The following is a 24,837-nucleotide window of genomic DNA, read 5'->3' on the forward strand; positions in this document are numbered from 1 at the left end:
ACGTACACACACACACACACGCACACAAACCCACATCCATATAGTACAGACCAAAAGTTTGGACACGCCTTCTCATTCAAAGAGTTTTTTTTATTTTCATGACTATATAAATTGTAGATTCACACTGAAGGCATCAAAACTATGAATGAACACATGTGGAATTAAATACATAACAAAAAAGTGTGAAATAACAGAAAATATGTCATAGGTTCTTCAAAGTAGCCACCTTGTGATTTGATTACTGCTTTGTACACTCTTGGCATTCTCTTGGGGGCTGCTCTCCTGGTTGGGCTGGAGCATGCACTCTCTGTCCCCCCATGCCCCCCTGCTCTCTGGCTTTGGAGGCCCCCGTGGCGGACCTGCTGGCCCTGGCCTGTGGGGCGGATGAGATTCCCCGGCGGGCGATTGTTCCCTATCTGCTGCTGTGGGGGTGTTGGGGGGTCCTGGCAGCTCTAAATTATTACACTCAACGGGGTTTTGAAAGACTCTGTTGGTGAAAATGCTAATTTGTTGGATTTGCTGCATTAGGACGTCAAAATTATTGAAATTTGTATCTATTCCAATCAAAAACATTTTCACAGGTCAAGTTCCATTTATATATAGGACCCCTTATTTGTAGCAGCTTTTCAATTAATTAGATTAGATTAGATTAGATCTGTTTATTAATCCCACGAATGGGAATTCTTGCATCCACTGTGAGTTTTTGGAGAGTTTCTGCGTGAATTTGTCAGAATAGCCTCCCAGAGTTCCTGTCTGGATGTGAACTGCCTCCCACCCTCACAGATGTTTTGCTTGAGGATGCTCCAAAGGTTCTCAGCAGGATTGAGGTCAGGGGGGGGATGGGGGCCACACCATCAGTTTATATTTATGCTCATAGCAGCCAATGATGCAGAGGTAGGCCTTGTGGCAGGAGGTGGCCCATTGTAAACAGTTATTGTTTACCTGTAGATGAAGTTTTGTAACTGTTTGTCATAAAATGTTTTTTTGGTATATCCACAAATAACCACTAACTAAAACTGTCTCTGTGATGAGGAGGAGATTTGTTTACGGTTTTGTTATTTAGTTTATTTAGAGGCATTTATTGTGGCTACAGGAATTTTCAATATGCAATGCAGAGCTGGTTTCTGCATCGTATAATGGTTCATGAAGGGTTTAGTAATTCAGATGTAGCACTACTGAAGGCCCAGGTGTGTAATGCACGGTCTGCTACTGCATTTACCACAATGCATATTGAAAAGCCACAAAACTTCTGAGACAATGTCCTTTGGCCAGATGAGACAAAACTGCATTTTGTTGAATTGTACAACAGGTACACTTGTGCTCATGGTTTACATATCCTAAAAGAAATGAGTTTATTTCTGAGAATATGAATAAGAAAACAGGTTTAACCCTTGTGCTATCCTAGGCACTTTAACATTGGGAGTTGGGTCATCTAGACCCACTAGACAGTGCTCTGAACCTTTTTTCTTCAATGATTTGTGATCTTCACTGGTGTCCATGGATTACATGAAATCTTTCCACCTTTATCCACCTTTGTCATGGTAGGGAGAACACGTCAATGGTCATCTTGGCCCCATAGGATAGCATAATGGTTAAAAGCTGTCATCAAATCTACGGGAAAAGGTAACTGAACTGTACAAACCAGGGAAGGGATATGAGGAGATGTCCAAGGATCTGAGAATGGCAGTCATTCTTCAGACTTTGATCAAGAACGAGAAAGTGAGGGCTTCTGTTGAAACCTAACCACGGTCACAAAAAAACTGCCAAAAAATCTTTAGGGATGCAAAATAGGCTGCACGGTGGCGCAGTGGTTAGCGCTCTTGCCTCACAGCAAGAAGGCCCCTGGTTCAAGTCCCGGCTGGGGGACATGAAAAATACATCAATTGGGGACCTTTCTGTGTGGAGTTTGCATGTTCTCCCCGTGCATGCGTGGGTTCTCTCCGGGATCTCCGGCTTCCTCCCACTGTCCAAAAACATGCTTCATAGGTCAATTGGCAACTCTAAATTGTCCATAGGTGTGAGTGTGAGAGTGAACGGGTGTGTGATTGTGGATATTCTACCCTGCGACAGACTGGCGACCTGTCCAGGGCGTCCCCTGCCTACGCCCAAGTAGCCGGGATAGGCTCCGGCAGCCCCGTGACCCCGAAAGGGACAAAGCGGTACAGAAAATGAATGAATGGATGCAAAATAACTTCAGCTGGGAGACAGGACTCTGAAAAATGTTTCCTGATGCCCAATAGGGACACAAGAAAGCCCTTTTTGTGCAAATACCAAAAAATAGCTGGCTTACAACCCCCCAAACATCACAGAGACATGCCTCCAAACCTATAGACCAAAGTCATTTGAAGTGATGAGACCAGGACTGAACTTTTTGGCCACAGCCATAAACGCTACATTTGGAGAGAGGAATCAACAACAGCTTTGATGAAAAGAACACTATTGCAACTGAGAAACAAGGAGGCTGATGGTCTGGGAATGTGTGAGCTCCAAAGGCTCGGGAAACTTGATGAATGAATGCATATCATCAGAAGATAATGGAGAAAATCTTGTACTCTTCAGCTTGGAGGCTGCACATGGGACACACTTGGACATTTCAACGTGACAAGGATCCAAAACACAAGACCAAGTCACCGGTCACTGGTTCCAACAGAATAAGGTGAAGGTTCTGGAGTGGCCATTTTAGTCTCCCTGACCTCAATGTTATTGATCCATTGATTTATTATTGATCTGGGGAAATTTCAGCCCAAGCATTGAAAGGAACTTGAGGTTTTTCCTCCAAGATGAATGGGCTGTTTTACCATTAGAGAACATAGAGCCTCATCCACAACAACCATAGGAGACTTCCAGCTGTTATTGAGGCAAAGGGAGGCAATACAAGGGATAAAGTACTGAGGTATGTACACTTCTGAGCAGGGTCATTTGGGAAGTTTCTGTTGTCATTAGGGTTTAAAAAGGGTAAAAAGATTTTTTGTTTTTAAGTAAATGGCTTCACCCAACCGCTAGCTCATATTCTCCAAGAAATGGCCAAGAAATCATTTCTTTAAAGGTATGTAAACATTTGAGCACAGCTGGATGGCTTATCATGATTTTGGTTCAGACCTGTTGTGGCCTCTTATGACCATTGCTTCTATAACAGATGGGTAGCAACAACATTGTTCACGTGTACACAACTACTCAAAGTTCTGGTGACCTATTTTTATCCTAGTTGTGTTATAATAATTACTTACAGTTTCTCAAAAGGAAAAGATCTAATCCACCTTATAAAAGTATTCACCAAAGAGTGGTTTCTTTTTATTATTTTACACAAACACGTTAAAACAAAAAACAACGAAACCGTTGAAGACATGTTAAAATTAGTTTTATTATTTTGATAAAGAAAAAAATCCCCCAAAGAATTATTTGTCACACTGTTTTGTGTCAGGGCTGCACTGAATGGATGGCAGCAAATGAATGGAATGGTAATATTGCTGGCAGACAGCAGCAACAGAGTAGTCAGGACATCACAGTTACATTTAGCAGGGCACAAAAAGAGCTCATCTAAACCCCCTCTTGTTTCTTTCTTAAACATGTAGGTTCCTTATCTATTGCCCGTTGGGAATGTGAAATATTTCTTATTCATCACAGAGATTTCAAATTGAAAATATCTGGGTCTTTTCAACAATATCCAGTTGAAGCCTGTCCAAATCCAGCATCCTGCAGGGACACATGACAGACGTCTGCAGGCTGGACAAAAGCCGTCTAAGGCCGTTTGTCGGGTTTGGTCTTTTTCAAAAAGAAATCTTTAAAATACCACAATCCCATGAAGTGAAGTCAGCCCTAACTTTTGCATTGCATTTTAAATCGACTGAGAGTTAATTCAGAAACTGACTTCCATAACCCATCATATCTATGAGAAGTCCTGCAGCTTTTCCTGCACCACTGCAAGACAACTCAGATGTACAATGACTCGACTGAACAGCCAGATGGAAACCATAGAAATCTTCCTGATAAGGATGATTGTGCCGTTTCTGGGTTTCTGTTGTCTGACGTTTCCATAACAACGACGAATCCTGCCCAGATTCTCTTGAGTCAACTGGAGCCACATGATGCAGGAGACACAAACTTTAAAGTGAACATCCATTCATAAGCATACATCTCTACTTACCCTTTAAATAAACATCTGTTTATAAAAGAAAAAAGAAGCACCACAACCTATGATATGAGGCAAAGTAAAGTCAGGAAATGGGACATTCCTCACCCCCACTCAGTTTAGCATTAGTTCATGTTCCAGGGGGTTCAGCAAAAGCAGAAGGGATTTCTGCTTAGGCTTCAACGTTTCTTTGGAAGGTTCGTTTTACAATTATCCATCCCACCCATCTTCAAAACCAACTCAATCCCTTTGGGGGTTTACTGGGCTGCTGGAGCCTATCCTAGCTACTGTTGGGCGAACCGGTCGTCAGAGCAGGCCTCCACACGGGTGCTTTGTGCTCTCACTCAAAGTCAGTGAAACCTTTGACTTTTTTCTTCATCTTAGCAAACAAAGGGATAAAATAAAGGAAATAAAATAGGCCACCACATGGAACCCAGCAGATGTAAAACCACCTTAACAGTAACATTAGCCTGTAAAGTCAGACCTCAAAGAGAGGCCTCTTCCAAAGTGTCACGAGCACAACATTTCAAACACAGTATAGGACTCACAGATGAAAGAGCACATCCAAACATTCAATCATACTAAATTATCAAACACACACCAACTTCTCTCCAATACGCACGAAGCTGGAGGGACGAGGCAGTCTTGTGTGCACACGCAGGTTCTTATTTCCTTTTTCCTGGTCCTTTTTGCAAAGCTGAAGCGATTCATTTATAGACGGTCCTCAAAGTTCAACAGTCTCTGCCATGAGGCCCACAGATGACGGTAATTAGGTCACCAAATGGCCTGAGTCTTACTGCCTTTGGCCGAGGAGGGACGTATGTAAGGCCAATATCTTGCACACAGAAGCCAAAGACTTGGTCCAGCCTAAGGGCAGAGGCAAAGGAGATCACAGATTTCTGTGGCAACTTCCTCCAGGTGCAACGACAGGAGGCTGAAAAAGCAGATGGGGAAAGAGAGGCTAACTCACTGGAGTCTTAAGTGTAACTGTACCCACTGGTGTCAACCCCAGCCCCCCCCAAAGGGTACCCAAAATCTTTTTAACTTTTTTCTTTAGTCTTTATATCCCAGAAGCTGTTACAGCAAATTCCATTTTGGAAAGAATCCAAAACAGGAAGAAGGTAGCAAAAGAAGCAAAGGCAAGAGCATCTCCATCCAAGCAGGGAAAACGTTGAATACTACCCAGTGGCCATTTCAGCCAAAGACAGAGTCCATAGAAAACTTTAGAATGGTGAGAATGGCTCTTCGTGGTATCAAGAGGGCGAACAGTTATGGTGTCCTTTGGGAGTGGGATTGCATTATTTCCACGTGTTTGCAGCTTGGGAGATGGAACGCGACGGAATCATGTCCAGCAGATATTCCCGCTGACGTTCAACCGCAGAGGAGGTTTTATGAGCGGACAAGCTGGGGTTCACGTAGGCCATGGTCACACCTGTCAGCAGACAAACACAAAGTCAGTCGCATCCATCTAAGCCCAAAAAGCACGGGCTGTGATTAGCCACGTGGTCTTTCCAAAAGTACAGACAAGGAGCTAAATGCTCAAAGACAAGCAAGAGTAATGAATCCATCAAAGAGAAGAAATGGCCTGCATTTCTCTGATCTAACATCAACATACCAGTGTTTCCACCACTCTGCTTCCTCCAAGCCACCACATTGCCTTGGCTGCCACTGCTGCCACTGCTGCCCTTTGCTCCCTGCTGAAGGGAGCGGCCAGAGACGTGCTTATCTGACCTGCTGCCCAGTGCTGCCGCCGCCGCCACCGCATTTTGGAGTTGGGAAGAGGTATAGGAGTGAGCCACTCCACGAGAGCTCACAGCAGATTGGATGCTGTGAGACAGCTGACTCTGCAAAGACAAATAAGGCGATGAAACATTAAGCCGCACTGAAGATAAAGCTGCGTTCACACCCAACGCCATTTGCCTGGTAAATTGGCATCCTCTGCCTCGGCTGAGATGAGCATCAAATCTGCTGCTCGATTCCTGTTCAAAAATATGTTTAGAAACGTAAAAAGTTTTTAGCCTGATCGCTACATTGAAGCACTGACTGTATATTTCATTTCCGATCCACGGATGATGTTTAGAGGTCAGGTTGATTTATTTGAAAGAGTTCTACAAAAGCATCAAAAAGCATCGGTATAAGAGCTTCAGCATCTGCTGCCAGAGCGGCGTCTGAATGACGGCCGCTGTCAGCTGCACTCCTGTCTCTCTGTGACCCAGTCTGAGGACTTCCCGTCCCGCATTAGTGCAGGGAAAAAAACAAGGATATATCTTCATTGTTGCTTCGATGCAAATAAGAAAAGTATAAACATAATGATTATGAATATTCATGAGGAGAATGATCAGATTCTCCTCCGTGTTGGTTTTGAACTCCACACACGGCTCATGTCATCACTAAATCATGGGCCAAAGCTCGGATCCTGATTGGTTAACGCCATGCAGATTCTGCCCAACGTTTAGATATTTGAACAGAGACTTTTTTTCAGAAACGTCGCCATTGTTGTGCCACTGCAGGGCCCCACACCCAAATCGCGCCGCAGGACCTCTGATTGCAGCAGTGTGTTGACTTAAGGAAACTGGACGGCCCTGATGTGTGAATCGTGCTCGGTGTGAACACAGCCTAAGGCTCTGAAAAAGAACAACTACACTGCAAGAAAGAAGTCTAAAATTCTCTAAATTAAACAAATCTTCTTTAAATAAGCAAACATAATAATAATCTGCCAAAAGGGCAAGAAAAAAGGGCTTACCAAGAATTCCTATTTTAAGGAAAACTAAGATTTTTTTGCTATAAAAACGTTTTTCACATCATTTTTCTTGTAAAAAAGAAAATACGACATTCTTTCTTGACACAAGGGTCTTTTTGCTTTCTTGAGAATCTGCTTTTGCAGTAAAGATCCCACTTAAAAACCTAATAAGATGTTGGACTGAACCTGTCAGACTAACCTGCTTCATAGAATGGTGAGCACCCACAGATCTGTGCTGCATAGCAGGTCGGACCTGCTTGAATCCCTGGGAAAGAAGCATCTCGTTCTTTGACAATGAGGGAGAGGATGAGGTGGTTTTAGAGGCGGGGGAGGCAGAGGAGGAAGAGGAGGCTGTTTGCTGAAGGATGCGCTGCTCAATTTCTTGCTCCTGTTGGAGGGCCTTAACAAAGGCAGATTTAAGCCGACTGGTGTGTTCAGCCTTCAGGACCTTCTTCTGATTGGACGACATGCACTGATCACAGAGGATGGTCCCAGCTTTCTCCTTTCTCCAGCGGGAGGTAAAGTCTGTCTTGCACTGGGCACAGGTATGTGGCTCTTTGGAAATGGAGTTGGCCATTGCAGTAGCTGGTCCTAGATTGCCTTTGTGCATGGTAACACAACACAGAGTTATTCTAGGCTCATACTTCTACATTCAACAGTCAGCGTCACCTGGATTTTGGAGCACTGAAATGTAAACGTATTTACTTACCCCTTCCATGCATTTCCAAAAGTTTTTGCACCACTTCCTCCAAACCCAACAAGTAGATAAACTCATTATTAGCAGCTGAAGGCAAGAAGTTGAATTCAGGAGCCGGAGGTTTGGGTGGAGGAATCTCCAGCAGCGTTTTCTCCAGCTGTTTACGCAGTGCTAATTTAGCAGCAGCCTGTCTGCTCGCTGGAGAATCGTTGATACTTGAGTTTGGTGATGCTGAGGAGCCTTTCAGACCACTTTGAGAAGCCTAAAAGTGAACACAAAATCCTTAGGTTAGACGCACAAAACCGCTCCGAATAAGTGTGAGCAAATCCGACCTTTTACAGGATAATCTGACCTGAGAGATGTTGACCATGACATTGCTGTTGGAGACATTAGCCACTCGGATCAGACCCTGCTGAATGATCCTCTGGCCCTGGACCTGGACGTTGGGGACAGATGCCCTGGGGGCCAGCAGGAGGGGGGGAGGGCCTGATCCACTGTGCTGCTGCTGCTGCTGGCGTAAACTAGCCATCTGCTGGGGAGTCACTGCGATTGGCTGGAGAGCACACAGGCACAAGCAGTAGATCATGACAGGATAATCAGTTGTTGGAATAACAAGAACAGTGAAATTGCTCATTTAACCCTTTAACACCAAAGCTTTAGCTCCAGTTTTTAGTCTTTCGACCACCGTAACTCTTCAACCGTTGACACAATTATTGCCTTGCTCCCAACAGCCCTTACGGGTGGATACAGGCCGTCTGTGGACGAAAAACGGGCTGTAGGGGCACACAGGTGGCCAGCAGGAAGCGTCAAGATCCTAGAGCAGTCAGTGAACCCATAGGACAGCCCTTTGTGCAGACCTCGAGTGCAGCATCAAAGATAGCGATCTATATGCTGGTCGTCACGATGGGTTAAATGAAGCATCATTTCAGAGAAAGTTCACCTCTTACCGCTTGTTTTTGTCCACATGATGAAGTTAAAGCTTATTTTAAAGAAACCAGTGCAGTTGTACAGAACATTTAAGCTAAGTGACTGGAACTTCTATTTCAGGCGAGCGGTTATCACCGTGGATGATCACTTTTTAATGCACACCCAATCAGAATCAAGCATTCACCCGGATCATGGAACAAAAAGGGATAATCCACAGTGATAACCGCTCGGCTAAAAAAGAAGTTCCGGTGACACAACAAATGTTTTATATCACTGCGCCGGCTTCTTTAAAACAAAGGTTAGCTCCATCTGGACAAAAACAAGCGGTAAGAGGTGAACTTTCTCTCTAAACTGATGCTTTATTTAATGCGTTGTCACGGCAACGCACCACCTAACAAATAGTCCACTTTTTGTGAAAAAAGTGATCCAAACCGAAAAAAATAACAAGAATAACGTCCTCAAAACTGACTGAATATTTCTTTCTTTTGTAATGTCTTGACCATGGTATAAGTGGGTTAATAGCCGTCCAGATCTTTGCGTGGAACCGTTCAGGCTTCCACGTCGTGCGTTAATTTCTGATAATGAACAATTTGTCGGCCGTTAACCTTTACTGAGCCTATACCCGGCCAACTGAGCTACCCAGCTGCTTTAATGTCAAAAGTTAAAAGTCAAAAATTTCCATTCTCCTTCCAGATGCTTTACGAAACACTTGCCACACTCACAACAATGGTACGTTCCATTTTCATGACATTCAGAACTGCAAGACACACCTGTGTTCCCTTTAAAATAAAGCTCCTTCAGTCTACAGCCCTCCATGGGCCGGGACGACCCAAAAACCTGTGACTAAAGCCTAACGTAACTCCAACAGATGCAGAAGTGGAGAAATGCAGCCTAGTGCCAATATGCAACCATTTACATAAGTCAAGTGAAAAGACGCTTTTCTCCATGCCACAATCAGCTGGTGACTGCGTTAACGGTTGAACATTTATAGTATGTCAAAGACCACGAGTTATTTAGGTGTCACCGGCAACATCTGGTGTTAAAGGGATAAAACAGGGCAATTTAAAGAATAGGCATCCAGCTGTCATCATAATATAGACTGAAAGCTCTTCACCAACCTGGGCTCCTCTTACCAGCGGGGGCATGACAATCTGAGAGCTGTGCTTTGAATGGACATGCTGGCCTCCCCGTACCAAAGGAGGAGGGATCACTGTGCCCGAGCCACGCCCTGTCACCTGTAAACACCAAATATAATTACATTTACATGATGCGTTTATGTTATGGCCATAAAATATCACAAAAAATGCGTTAGCTTTACTTGGAACTACCAGTATGCATTTTCTAAGAAAAGGGAAAGACTGCGTACTAAGGGCATTACGATTAATCGACGAATGGATGAATGGACGAAATCCTAATATCCAACAAGATTGATCTGTCTGAGGCAAGTTGTTAATCAAATCAACCTATAGCATTATAAAATGATTTAAAACTGTAATAAATCAATTATGATCTACATTAGAAAATACCATTTGATTGAGATCTGATGAGTTTATTTAATGCATCAGTGGACAACACACATGTGATGTCATTAAAACCATCATTCCAGTCCAATGTGTGGACAGACTTTGAATAAAGTCATGTGACCATCCAGGGTCTAGAATGTTCTAAGAATGTTCCCTTTGGATTCTTTGGATGTGGAAAAACAACAGTGGTGAACTTTAGGAAACTAACATGTGAATGGATTTGACATTCATTCTAGTTTACTTGTTTGTTTGGACACAGATTTCATTTTCTCTAGTTTATCTGGAAGAAATCCAAGAATCTGGAAAACTTCACTGTTTTTCTGTCTGAGTCTCACTGCTGGAAGTTCTGGATAAAGATGTTCTGGATCCATTTAGATCAGTGAATCGGATCCAATCGGATCGTTCAGAATGAATTGGATCGTCAATCTATAATTTTGATTTGAATGGAATTGTTTTTGAAATTAATCGTTACACCCCTAATGCATACATTACCTGAAGGGGGCCTTTACTTGATGTCATGGTTCCTCTAACAAGAGGTGGAGGAGTGGCCACTGAGCCACTTGCCTTGAAATGAACCAAACAAGGAGCAGGTCAGTAATAAATCATGTTGCAGACAAAACAAGGACAATATGAACTGAAGTCATGAACATGCATGCAAAATGTGTGTGCAGTACAAGTACTATAGACACCTGGCAGGGACTCAACCCTCTCCCCGTTTACCTTCTGTACAGTACTCTCTTTCTGGATCTGGCTCTGCCGGAGTTTCTTCAGAAGCACTAATTTGGCCTCTTGAAGTCTCAGTTCTTCCTGAAGTTGTTTGATGATCATTTCCCTTTCTTCAGGTGAACTCTTCTGCAATTAACAAGAAAAAAAGAAAAGATTCTCTTTACCCTGTGTATGATTTCATCAAAGAAAACTACCAAGGAATTGGAAAAACTTTGTAAAGTTAAAAACGGCATGTGATTTCAAACAACATAGATGTTTAATTTTTAAAGTTTTAAATCCCAAAAGGGATTACTGCAACAGTGGGTAATTCCTTTCCACAGTTAAAGGCAGGAACTTGACTGCACTGAATACGTATCCTTACCTTCAGTTTCTCCGTGTCTGTTTTTGTGAAGCAATGGCCGTTCATGATTGGACTGGCGGGCTCATTATCGGACAGAACAATCACATCATCTGGAGAAGGTGGTTCTTGCTCTGTCTTGATGTCACTGATGAGAAACACATCAAAAGGTAATCAACGAGCGAGAAACCTTGTAGTTTTTCCATTTGTCCAGTAGATGGTGATATTGAGTCATTTTGCATCAACTAAGGCAAGCTGTAACATGACTGTTTTAGGACAGAGAGAGAAAGAAGACAGAAACCAAGAGATCAATAAAGGGGAAATGGTGGCAGGGGAAGAGCACAACAACCCATTATATCTTCATCAGAAAGTTGCATCAACAGAGCTCCGGTTATCTCTTTTTCAACAACAAAACACCTTTTCAATTCTATGCAACCAAGCGCATTTTCAAATCAGCCGTTAGGTTTTCCTGAACAAATGTGACAGTTAAACAAGCTGATTAGTGAAACCCCATGTTTTCATAAAGCTGAAATGAGGTGAAATTAGCAAACGAGCTACTGAGCCACTTCTACACAGATCTCAAGTTCAGAGGTGTGGATGGAATGGAAAATGAACAGACATGTGCCGAGAGTAGCTACACGACAGCAGAAAGAAGATTGACGTTTGGGTCCAACTGTTATGGTATTCAGTCACTTATGCAGTCAAACTTTGGAAAGTAAGAGCCTGGAAGCTCAGTCCCAATGCGCCACCATGACAAGCCTAACCCCTCCCCTACCTTTGTGGCAGGGCCTGTGGCCTAGTTGGGTCAGTTCAGCCCGGGCCTCAGCTTTCCCCTCCCTCCCAGCTGCTAACATCACGAGCAGAGGTCCGCTGGAGACGCTCAGGAGGGTGACAGTGAGGGGGAAGGGAATAGATGGCCAGGAGCCAACCTATTGTGTACACTTACTCGGTCGCCACTTCACGCAACCCTCCCCCACCCGTGCTCGTTCTTTCTTTACTCCAACTTACTGACTCACGGACTTGATGTTTCTCTTGGCTTTGCTCAGCCCCGTTTTCATAGCCGTTCATTTGCCATCTTCTCCGCTCTCAACAGCTGCAGTCACAGACCAACAGCCCTTCCAGCAGGACAATCAGAGAAATTTACCAGTTCTTCATCTATCTAATCAGAAAACTAATGAGCATTAGAGTGATTAGACCTCATTGGTCTGCTATTAACCTGCTTCTTCCGGTAAAACTATATTGATTTGTGTAATAAACTTCCAAAAACCTTAGCATTCTCAAAGTACTGCTGTCATGGAAATGGCACTTTAAAAATTGAACTTTTCAAAATAGAATTATTTAAATCCATCAAAAGGAAGAAATTCCTCACATTTTTGATGGCTTGTTTAAAAAAAAATACACTCGAGAATCTTTGTAATTACGATCACTAGCAAAAGAATTAGACTTGAACGTGGGCCTTGCTGCCAACATGCGAGATCAGGTCCTGATCGGTCGCTACCATTTATTAAGAACCAGTAACACAAGCATCACAACACACCTGCTTGGTTGTGTAAGGGCCAGTTTTTCTGCATGCCTCAGCTTCAAAATGATCCCACTGCTGAATCAGTGCAGTGGGTTCCTCCATTTAGACAGCAACGTACACCTGCTGAGGGCCACATTGAACTAAGAAAGGCACGACAGCTAATGCTTTTCAATATTTACCAAGTATGCACAACTATCTCCAAAGGAAGATTCTCGTGGGCTTTGTTGCCGTACCACCATGGAATGGATTGAATCCTTTTCAATGATTATTTCCAAAGCCCTGTGACAGACTGGCGACCTGTTGGGGTACAGCCACAGCTCCAGATACCCTGTGACCCCAAAAGGGATTCCCTGGGTTTGATAAATGAATGAATATATGTGGAGTATGACTTCCATACAAACAATAAACTATTCACTTTGGCCTAAAGCAGCAAGCTCTTGGACTGAACCAAGGCCAAAGGTGACAGTTGCTCAAAATGATGATGCACCATAGTCTACGCGTAAGCAGCTGAGCTATATCTGTTTCACTTTAACCGCCATCTCATCGCAATGTATTTATTGCTTCCCAACATGTAATAACATTCTCTTTATGGTCATGTGACACACCCGTTTTCCATCCTGTGCCCTACTTTCAACTGCTTCTTCCTTTGTTGAAACCATGGCAATGGCCAGTTTAAAACCCGTTTCAACACATAGCCTTAATTTTGTAAAAAGTGTGAGGCAGAGTTAAGGTGCTGCTGTGGGAGAAAATGGAGCCTGGGCCTCAGGAGCCACAACGTTTTCAGAATGGGGGCAGGCTGCAGACAACCACACAGCAACTTCCTGTTTGACTCCTATCAGACCACTTGCTATTGCAAATCTAAACAGAAAAACAACAAGAAAAAAACTTGCAGCTTCAAGAGACACCTCTGCATATGAGACATTTTGCTATTCATTCACACACACATTCAACACCTTTGAGGTAAAAAAAAAAAAGAAGAAAGATATGTGTTAAGGCCTGTTCACACCGGGACGAATTTCGCCCGCGATTTTCGCCGACGTTTAACGGCTCGTGACTAAACAAAGGGCACCATTGTGAGTGTGCACACCGACGCGAAAAACGCCACGCGTCAAAGCGTCACTTTTAAAAAACGCCTCGGGTTTGGTCTTTTTGGTTTGACGCGTCGCATCGAAAAACTATTCGACCAATGAGAATGGCGCTTTTGCACACGTGTCTGGAGCTCCTGAAGTTACAGTAAAACACAACTTGGGGGCGCTCAAACACAAAACTGCCTTGCTGAGCACACATACCAGCGAAGAAGATAGACGCCGAGATGCATCTACTCAGCCGCGAAGAAATAATGACGGACATTCTAAAATATCCCCGAACCAAGCACCAGTTGGAGCTACTGGTGCTGGAAATATTCATGTTTTCTTTGTTTGATTCTGACAAGCGCGTAAATACTTGCTCTCTTTTTCTGAGTGAAAAGCGACTTTAAGAAGCCTAAAGTTGTGCAGCGCCACCTTGTGTACAGGAGTATTTCTGTTTACATTAAGCGCCATCTAATGTCAGGGAATGAAATTGCATGTTCGCTCGGCTCATCGTCAGCGAAAATCGCCTGGGTGTGAACACAAAAAAACGTGGCGAAAAACGCTGGCGAATAACGCCTGGTGAATATTCGTCCCGGTGTGTACGGGCCTTTTATGGGACTCTTAAGCTTCTCAACAAGACATGTGGCCATTTTGGGATCTGTTCAATTTGATCTTATCATATCAAGTGAACAAGACAATTTGAAAAAAGCAACAAAGTGTTTGGATATTATTTAAAGGGATGTAGATGGAGTTGTCCACCATGAAAGTTTAAAAGCCCAAACCAAAACAGTATCACACACATATCCACAAAAACGTGTTTATCGTCTTCTTCTGATTGTTGAGCAAATAAAAACTTTAAGAAAAACTTTAGAAAAACACTTTGGTCCATTTGGTTAATCATTAACTTATTTTATGTTGCAAAATGTCTCACCTTTTCGATGTGCTCATGTCAACAGGTTCATCTCCAGTTTGCACCTCCACCTTAATGGTTGCCTTTACTTCCCCCGTCTTAAGGATACTGGCTGCTATCTTAGCACTATGCTCGTTCTTTACCCTGACATCTTCAGCTCCAGATCCCACAAGGGCTAAAGGGGTCACGGCTGGGTCACTTTTCTCCAGCTTCACCCGTTTGCTGTCCATGTCTCCCAGGGAGTCACCAACAGATGCATGGTCCCTCTCCAGAGCCCGCTTCTGGCTGCGAGTCTGACGCACGGCCTCCTCCGACATGGCTTCTCTCACTCTGGAGATAAACAAAACAAAAAAATGCAAAAACCATCAGAAATGACTGTAATTGCAAAAAGAAAACAAGGCAGTTCGATTGCAAGGAGAAGAAAACCTGGAGTTGATGTCGCCTGAAAAGTTACAAAAGATACATTACTCAAAACAAATTAGAGATCCTGTTATTTACACAAGTTATATTTTTTGGTCTACATTATCATAAAAAATGGTGAGGCAAAAAAGTATTTAGTCAGCCCCCAGTTGTGTTAAGTTCTCCCACTTAAAAAGATTAGAGAGGCATGTAATTTTCATCATAGGTATATTTCTCAACTTTAAGAGACAAAATTAGAAAAATAAACCTCAATACTTTATATATCCTTTGGCTGGGCCACTCCAGGACCTTGGAATGCTTCTTATGAAGCCACTCTTTCGTTATCCGGGCAACGTGTATTTGGGATAGTCGTCATGCTGAAAGATCCAGACATGTTTCGTCTTCAATGCCCTTGCTGATGGAAGGTTTTCACTCAAAATCTGACCATACACGGCCCCATTCATTCTTTCCTTTACACGGTCCCGTCCTGGTCCCTTTGCTGAAATACCGTCCCAAACCATGATGGTTCCACCCCCGTGCTTTACAGTAGGTATGGTGTTCCCCTGGTGTGGTGTAGTGTGTTACTGATGGTAGCCTTTGTTACTTTGGTCCCAGCTCTCTGCAGGTCATTCTCTAGGTCCTCCATGTGGTTCTGGGATTTTTGCTCAGCGTTCTTGTGATCACTTTGACCCCCCGGGGTGAGGTCTTGGGGGGAGCCCCAGATGGAGGGAGATTCTCAGTGGTCTTGCATGTCTTCCATTTTCTAATAATTGCTCCCACAGGTGATTTCTTCACACCTGTTGCTGATTCAGTCTCCCAGCCTGGTGCAGCTCAACAATTTGATTTCTGGTGTCCTTAGACAGCTCTTTGACCTTGACCATAGTGGGGTTTAGACTGTTTGAGGTTGTGGACAGGTGTCTTTATATAGATAACCAGTTCAAACAGGTGCTAATAATACAGGTAATGAGTGGAGGACAGAGGATCCTCCTACAGAAGCCGTTACAAGTCTGTGAGAGCCAGAAATCTTGCATGTTTGTATGTGACGAAAAATTTATTTTCCACCGTAATTTACAAATAAATTCTTTAAAAATCAGACAATGTGATTTTCTTTTTTTTTTTTCTAATTTTGTCTCTTATAGTTGAGGTATACCTATGATGAAAATTGCAGCCCTCATCTTTTTAAGAGGGAACCCTTCCAAAATTGGTGGCAGACTAATTACTTTTTTGCGCCACTGTATGAAGAATTTTCCTTTCGATATTACCAATAATGAATGAGAAGGCAGACCATTTTCATTAGTTCGATATTTATTACACCCAAGATTAAAACAAGTACAAAGATAGTCCAGATAACAAAAACTGACCATGTCAGTTGCGGGTATTTCCATCATTTGCTGCAATGACAGCTTGAGAGCAACATCTCATGCTCCTCGCCACCCTTTTGATGTTGTTCTGAGACAAAGCGTTCTACTCTTCCACAAGTGCTACATACAGTTCTTCCAGGTCACTTGGGGGTGGGGTACAATTATCCAGTCTCTGGTTCAGCTGGTCCCAGATGTGCTCCATTGGGTTCAGGACAGGGGTCATTGCTGGCTAGACCATATGAGCCAATCCCCACTTCCACTTGTTAAGCACTAAGCCATGACACTATGCTATTGAGCTGTTCAGTGAGTCATCAGTATGTGACCACAAACTTCACGAACCGGAGTAATCTGCATCTTATTAACATTACAGAGCTGGTGTTTGGCTGATAGTGCTGAGAGTAGCCATCAGTGGTCATAAAGGGATGGACATGGTCAGCAACAACACAACCATGCTCAGTTGGTACTAAGGGGCCCAAAGTGTGCTTAAAATATCCCCCACACCATTACACCACCACCAGACTGAACCGTTGATACAAGTCAGGATGGATCCATGCTTTCATGTTGTTGAGGCCAAATTCCAGAGTCTAACCCTACCATCTGAATGTGGCAGCAGAAATGGAGACTCATCAGACCAGACAATGTTTTTCCAATCAGTGTTGGTGAGTCTGTGTGAATTGTAGCTTCAGTTTCCTGTTGTTAGCTGACAGGAGTGGCACCCGGTGTGGTCTTCAGCTGCTGTAGTCCAAGGTTGGAGGTGTTTTTCCAACCTTTCTCTGTGAACCCTAGAGGTGTTTTCCTCTGTTAACCATTCAAAGTCACGTCAATCACATTTCTTCCTCATTCAGATGCTCGGTTTAAACTGCAGCAGATCGTCTTGACCGTGTCCACAAATGAGGCCAAAAGTTTTGAGAATTACATCAAATTGGAAAAGTTGCTGCTTCGCTTTTAATAAAAGCAATTTGCATATCCTCCATAATGTTAGGAAGAGTGATCAGATAGATTGCATAGTCCTTCTTTGCCATGAAAATGAACATAATATACTTCATCACTGCTGTCATTAAGGGACCTGCAGAGATCATTTCAGTCATTGTCTTGTTAACACATCTGAGAATGTTGCCGAGCACAAGGCCAGAGATCATCATATCAGGCTGATTGGGTTGGAATGGCAGACTTGACATGTTAAAGGGAGGGTGAAGCTTGAAATCATTGTTCTTCCATTGTTAACCATGGTGAGCTGCAAAGAAACGTGCAGCCATCACTGCGATGCATAAAAATGGCTTCACAGGCAAGGATATTGTGGCAACTAAGATTGCACCAAAATCAACAATTTATAGGATCATCGACAACTTCAAGGAAAGAGGTTAAATTCTTGTTAAGGCTTCAGGGCATCCAAGAAAGTCCAGCAAGCGCCAGGATGGTCTCCTAAAGAGGATTCAGCTGTGGGATCAGAGTGCCACCAGTGCATAGCTTGCTCAGGAACGGCAGCAGGCAGGTGTGAGCGCATCTGTACGCAAAGTGAAGCCAAGACTTTTGGAAGATGGCCTGGTGTCAAGAATGGCACCAAAAAAGCCTCTTCTCTCCAAAAAAGACATCAGGGACAGATTGATCTTCTGCAAAAAGTCTGGTGAATGGACTGCTGAGGACTGGGGGAAAGTCATTCTCTGATGAAGCCTCTTTCTGTTTGTTTGAGGCATCTGGAAAAAGGCTTGAAGAAAAAGTGAGTGCTACCCTCAGTCCTGTGTCACGCCAACAGAAAAGAATCCTGAGATCATTCATGTCTGGGGTTGCTTCTCATCCAAAAACACACCCATGAATAAAGAATGGTACCAAAACACGCTCCAACAGCAACTTCTTCCAACAATCCAACAACAGTTTGGTGACCAACAATGCATTTTCCAGCACGATGGAGCACCATCAAGGCAAAAGTGATAACTAAGTGGCTCAGGGACCAAAACATTGAAATTGTGGGTCCATGGCCTGGAAAATTCCCAGATCTTAATCCCTGTAGTTGCATTTACATGGACAAAAGTAATCAGAAAGAATCTGAAGAAAAATGCGTCATGTAAACACGCCGTTCAGAATAGTCACACTTTTGGCAGAAAAGTGCAACCCCTTCTGAACAGAGCCATCAAGCATAATGTGTTCACCATGAACCATTTAACACATCAAATTAGTGTCTGCTGGCTCTTTTTTGACATCAAATATGATGCTTTTCTAAAAATGGGTTAATAAACTAGACACTGCCGTCACATGTGGGAGAAGCTTTTAACCTCATGGCGACATGGAAGCATTGACTGTATATCTCAATGTACAGAAGACATGGAGGAATCAAGTGTATTTATTTTGAAAAGCTCTTCAAAAGCATCGGTAAACATGTCTCCATGTCTGGGTTCATGAGATCATTCAGTCTTTTTTTCCCTTTTCTTACCACAACTTTAGCTTGCAGGGGCTGCATCTTAATGACTGTGCTTTTAGCGGTACTTCTGTTAGTCCAGTGCTTCTTAAATAGTGTGGCGCGCCAGGGAGGGGGCGCGCAGTAGTAGCGGTTTTAGGCACAGGCAATACGGCAATTGCCCGGGGCTCAAATTTAACGAGGGGCAGTGGCGGCAGCACCTCAGTGTTTGGGAAAAAAAAATCGGTGCCACTATGGGTTTCCTATGATCCGTTACATCAGTTTGTGATGGCCTGAAACTGAACTGCCGTCACTGCAGCTGCTCCTGTCTGTGAGAAGGTAAAGGAGAGGGGAGGGGGCTCAGGCTGCCAGGTGGAACGGCGCACGGAGCGCTGCCTCTATTGAGCAAGACCAGGATCTTACGCAAAACATTATCTTTTTCCAAGGGGGGGCTTGCAAAAAATAACTGAGAAGCACTGTGTTAGTCCAAGGAAGAAAAAAATAATAATATTGTTTTAATGCAAATAAGGAAAATATATCATCTATCAAGCTGACTGGGAGAACGATCAGATTCTCCTCAGTGTTTGTTTGGGACAGCCCTTCTTCTAATATATGAGCCTATGTTTATTTTTAAAAAATTTTTAAACACAAATAAGTCCCTCCTGAGTTCAAGTTGCAACCTTGGCTAAACTATGAAAGAAAGAAAAAACCCCAGAAGATATGGTAAATGATAGATATGACAAATCTAGTGACATACAGAACAGACCAAAAGTTTGGACACACCTTCTCATTCAAAGAGTTTTCTTTATTTTCATGACTATGAAAATTGTAGATTCACACCGAAGGCATCAAAACTATGAATTAACACATGTGGAATTAAATACATAACAAAAAAGTGTGAAACAACTGAAAATATGTCATATTGTAGGTTCTTCAAAGTAGCCACCTTTTGCTTTGATTACTGCTTTGCACACTCTTGGCATTCTCTTGATGAGCTTCTAGAGGTAGTCACCTGAAATGTTTTTAACTTCAAAGGTGCGCCCTGTCAGGTTTAATAAGTGGGATTTATTGCCTTATAACTGGGGTCGGGACCATCAGTTGTGTTGTGCAGAAGTCAGGTGGATACACAGCTACTACTGAATGGACTGTTAGAATTTGGATTATAGCAAGAAAAAAGCATCTAAGTACAGAAAAACGAGTGGCCATCATTACTTTAAGAAATGAAGGTCAGTCAGTCCCAAAAATTGGGAAAACTTTGAAAGTATCTCCAAGTGCAGTCCCAAAAACCATCAAGTGCTACAAAGAAACTGGCTAACATGCGAACCCCCCCAGGAAAGGAAGACCAAGACTCACCTCTGCTGCAGAGGATAAGTTCATCCGAGTCAGCAGCCTCAGAAATGGCAGGTTAACAACAGCTCAGATTAGAGAGCAGGTCAATGGCACACAGAGTTCTAGCAGCAGACACATCTCTACAACAACTGTTCTACGGAGACTGTGTGAATCAGGCCTTCATGCTAGAATATCTGCAAGGAAACCACTGCTAAAGAAAGGCAACAAGCAGAAGAGAATTGTTTGAGGTAAAGAACACAAGGAATGGACATCAGACCATGGAAATCTGTGCTTTGGTCTGATGAGTCCAAATTGGAGATATTTGGTTCCAACCACCGTGTCTTTGTGCAACGCGGAAAAGGTGAACGGATGGACTCTACATGCCTGGTTCTCACTGTGAAACATGGAGGAGGAGGTGTGATGGTGTGGGGGTGCTTTGCTGGTGACACTGTTGAGGTTTTATTCCAAATTGAAGGCATACTGAACCAGCATGGCTACCACAGCATCTTGCTGCAGAATGCTATTCCATCCGATTTGTGTTTAGTTGGACCATCATAATTTTTTAACAGGACAATGACCCCAAACACACCTCCAGGCTGCGTAAGGGCTATTTGACCAGGAAGGAGAGTGATGGGGGGCTGTGCCAAATGACCTGGCCTCCACAGTCACCGGACCTGAACCCAAACCCTAACCTAAATACACTTTTTTCACACAAACATGAATATTTTCACACTTTTCTCTTGTTTGAATTCTCAAACCTTCCTAAAAATTAGGTCCAGGATCTTAGAATGAAAACAAAGATCTGAATGATGACGGATTTCTGATCTAAAGAGCTCCGCGTTTCTGTACAGGAGACACAGCATGGACTGGGGAGATTGAAAAGTTCTCCGGCCAATCAGGACACAGAACAGCGTGCACAGTTTAAAAAAGGCAGCATAATGGCTCTAAAAGAATGAGCTAAACCGGGAAAGATGAACTGTGATATAGAAAGAGAAGACTGTCTTCTGTTCTGTTTGACATGGAGTTTTAGAGGGTTTCAGGTTGGAGCACAGACTGCATAAGGGTGGAAGGAAATGTCACGTCCTGACCATGTGGCGAGATTTAAAAAAAAAACACGGGTCTCTGCTATTGTTCAGTGGGCCGGACCAAACATGGAGGCGGGCCGGATCCAGCCCGCGGGCCATAGTTTGCCCACCCCTGCAGTAATGAAATCAGGTGGCTACTATGGTGGCTACTATGAAGAACCTACGATATGACATATTTTCGGTTGTTTCAGGCCTTTTTGTTATGTATATAATTCCATGTGTTAATTCATAGTTTTGATGCCTTCAGTGTGAATCTACAATTTTCATAGTCATTAAAATAAAAAAAAACTCTTTGAATGAGAAGGTGTGTCCAAACTTTTGGTCTGTACTGCAAATACAAAGCTGTCAAGAATGACAGATAATGTAACTCTCAAAAACATAAGGTAAAGTTATTTAATTTGGTGAGCAGTACCTTAGAATTTTCTACCCAAACTCTACCCAATATGACTCATTAGCGCCACCACATGGCCAGATAAAATAAAACACATTTGGGCCTATAGCCCCCCCAAACATAAGTTGTAAAAGCATTTTATCCTTTATATTCCTTGGATGCCATAAAAACCTTTTTTTTTTATTTTCTAAATTGGGGTGCCCACTTACATCTGACAATATTTTCAACAATTTTGGATTTTTTGTAAAACCACTTATACACTTTCTGTTCAAACATACTATAAAACAGCTTCACTAATGTCTGTATTCACCAGAGTAGGACCACCACAAAACCTATGATATCCTGTATTTTGCACAATTCATCACAGTTTTCTTCAAAAAAAAAAAGTCATGTAGATTAGAGGGGTGTGGTCATCAGCTGTCTACAGTCTATTTGTATGAACATGTGATGGCAGTAGAAGAATGTCCAAGCACAAGTTTGCTCCTACAAGGTTGGGTCAATAACAATCACCTTACACTAAAGATAACCATCATTTTTTTAAAATAAATTACACTGACACTTCAACCTTTAACACCAGAGCTGTTGCTAGGGACAACAAAATAACACTCTTTGAACTACCGTAACTATTCAAACATCTACCCAAATAACATGGTTTCCACAGATTCAGAAATAAGGGGCTTTATTGTATCTATTGAGGTAAAATTGGGGACTGTGTTGTATCATCACAAAATCAATTGACTTTTTTTTTATATCAATTGGTGGACCATGCATTGAGGTGCATCTCAAATCATGTGAGAGGGAAAGATATACACCCCTAGCAGAAAGGCCTGTAGCATGCAGTTATCAAGTATAGTTAATTCCCAAATCAATACATAAAGTATTTTCAATTTGTTATTGGCTACAGGGAATCATTGTGTATATAAAAGCCATGTGGAAGATGGCAGGATAAGCTGCCCCACTATAATACAGTTCTGTGACTTAACAACATAGACTTCACAGCTTAGAGAGACTGAATCAATGACAGAGATAACAGGCCTTCCTCTCATCTGCAGCAATGATTGCCCCTCTGTGAACAGCAAGGCCAGCAAGCACATCAACAGCCAGTTTAAAAACATAAGCTTCACAACAGTCTCAGCAGGGTTCAATACATGAAAAATTATATAATTATAAAGACCAATAAAGGAAAAACAAGCTCAGTAAAAAGAGGTGGGCTATTTTTGGGTAAATGATTTTCTCTTATATCTGCCCACGTTCTAACCACTGTGGTTTACATTAAATTGAGGACACCATTTACAATTTGGCACTTTTTAAAAACATACCTACATTTCTGTGTAGATGCAATCAAAGAATTATTAATTCTGAAAAGATGAGACTACCTATCTTGGTCAGAGAACCAGTCTTGCAGTGGGGGCAGGGACCCAGATGAGGTGGTGCCATGGTTGGGGGAGGGAGCAGCATTCTGAGTCAATGTGGTTAGCTTAGCAATAATCTGACTGTACCCAAGTGAAACATACTCTTCCTGGTCTTTACACTCCGTTTACCCCTCCCTACAACACACACACACACAGATTTCTATCTGAGTTGTTGTGCAGCAGACTTGCCAGAGTTGCGTGTGTGTGTGTGTGTGTGTGTGTGGCCACACTGCCTGTGTCCTGAACACCAAGGGTTAAGCCCCTGCCATTTTAACACCACTGACTGATCAGACCATTAGGGTGTTACCTAACAAAATGGAAGCATTTAACCCCCTCTCTGCCAGCCTGCGTCACTGCGTGTCTTTGAGACTGAGGGAACATTAAGAAACAGAGCAATGCCAGGGAAATGAACGCCACTGAAAGTTGCATTGGGATTCACCTTTAGCATGACAAGGATGCCAAAAACAGTCCTAAGCAGCCTGAAACTGCATAGCAATGCTTTAAGCTAAACTGTTAAGCGTTGCTTGAACTTCATACACACAAAGGTTCTCATGTACTGAAGAAGAATTCAAATTATCCTAAAACAAATGGACGCAAACAATACAAAATTAAAGAAGAAGCAGTGCAACAGCTGACATCTATTTCAATAAAATACATTGTTTATTTTGACAATGTGCAAAAAATGTTTATGTCTGATGTAAATATAAGATATAAAAACAATAGGAAGCTGAGACAGATTTCACGTTTCATTTTGATTGTTATTTTCTGGCTCTTGTGTGTCTTGAGTTCAAGTGAAACCATTGGCATTTCACATTTAATGACATATTGTTGGGTTTATTATTCCTTACTGTTTACTGTTAATATTTTAAACAATATGAGCTTTCCAATAGACTATTGCTTTTAACAGACGTGTTTTATGCACAGTAAAAACACTCAATAGATTTTGCTCCTTTAACAGAAACTGTGTCCTCCTTAATCTGCTTTAAGTACTGGTTTTAAAGAAAATGCTTAGTAATGTTCAAAACAAGTCAAATTCAGGACTTGGACTTAAACACAATCATAAATAGATGCCATGCCCCACGATAAGATACATATTTAGTCCAAGGATTAGATACATATTGTCATATTGTACCAAAATAAATGTTATTTTCTTTTTTCCCCCCCTTTTTCTTTTTTAAGAGTATAATTTAGAAAAAAGAACCTCTACCTGAATACTAATGTCTTTCATTGTAATAAAATAGTGACATTGATTTTATTTAATGATTACAATGTTAAGCTCTACAAATGTATCTCATATACAAGTTGCTTTTACCCAACCAAATTCATAGGGCTTTTATTTTGGTAAATTAAGAAATATTAGTTCTTAAAAGGTAACAGATTGTCTGGTTTTTACAACAACTTTTTTCAGTATCAGAAAATAATAGAATGAATGTGCCTTAACCAATAAAGTTCTATAAGTATGATTGAGGAAATAAAGTTCTGTTTCTTTTCAGCATTGCTTAATGTAGCTTTTTCAGTACTTTTAAACGGTTCAGGAGCCTGAATGGTGTTTAAAAAATAAAGGAAAAACAAAACAAAACACTAATTCTTTCCAGAAACATTAAGCATAATGAGGGAACGTAACAGGGCGAAGGAGAAGGCTTCAATGTGGCTAAGAAGCTTTATTTACATGACAGTCTGCATTGCAGCTGCAGCTACGTTTTTCTCACACGTGGAAGTAAACACAATTTCACTGCTCATTGCCATGACGTTGGCCTTTTTTCAGAGTGTTGTGCACATGACTCTGATCCATCAGGTCGCTAAACTACAATCTATTGCTGTGAGGTTCTGAAGAACTTTGACCTTCTTTGCCAACAGCATTTTGGCTGACGCTCTGTGCATGACCCG

The 24,837-nt window shown here is 42.3% G+C and overlaps 1 protein-coding gene across 4 annotated transcripts in view; it reads right to left on the bottom strand.

Annotated features, from left to right (window-relative positions):
- Window positions 1-3,341: 3,341 nt before the first annotated feature.
- The window catches only part of gatad2ab (GATA zinc finger domain containing 2Ab), a 29,783-nt gene continuing 8,287 nt past the window's right edge, over window positions 3,342-24,837 (bottom strand). For 2 of the 4 annotated variants that reach the window (XM_011473505.4, XM_078945488.1), the window contains exons 2-11: window positions 14,603-14,911; window positions 11,104-11,227; window positions 10,737-10,868; window positions 10,509-10,580; window positions 9,612-9,728; window positions 7,919-8,119; window positions 7,579-7,828; window positions 7,069-7,469; window positions 5,745-5,973; window positions 3,342-5,561 (exon numbers count right to left, since the gene is read on the bottom strand). In XM_011473505.4, the coding sequence (XP_011471807.1) occupies window positions 5,428-5,561; window positions 5,745-5,973; window positions 7,069-7,469; window positions 7,579-7,828; window positions 7,919-8,119; window positions 9,612-9,728; window positions 10,509-10,580; window positions 10,737-10,868; window positions 11,104-11,227; window positions 14,603-14,898 (1,956 nt within the window). In that variant the 5' untranslated portion in view covers window positions 14,899-14,911 and the 3' untranslated portion in view covers window positions 3,342-5,427. The remainder of the gene's footprint in view (window positions 5,562-5,744; window positions 5,974-7,068; window positions 7,470-7,578; window positions 7,829-7,918; window positions 8,120-9,611; window positions 9,729-10,508; window positions 10,581-10,736; window positions 10,869-11,103; window positions 11,228-14,602; window positions 14,912-24,837) is intronic. The other 2 variants (XM_011473510.4, XM_078945489.1) reach the window with 1 other exon arrangement.

The sequence above is a fragment of the Oryzias latipes genome, chromosome 4 (genome assembly GCF_053564925.1).
Source record: "Oryzias latipes strain Hd-rR chromosome 4, Olatipes_Hd-rR_3.1".
Lineage (NCBI taxonomy): Eukaryota > Metazoa > Chordata > Actinopteri > Beloniformes > Adrianichthyidae > Oryzias > Oryzias latipes.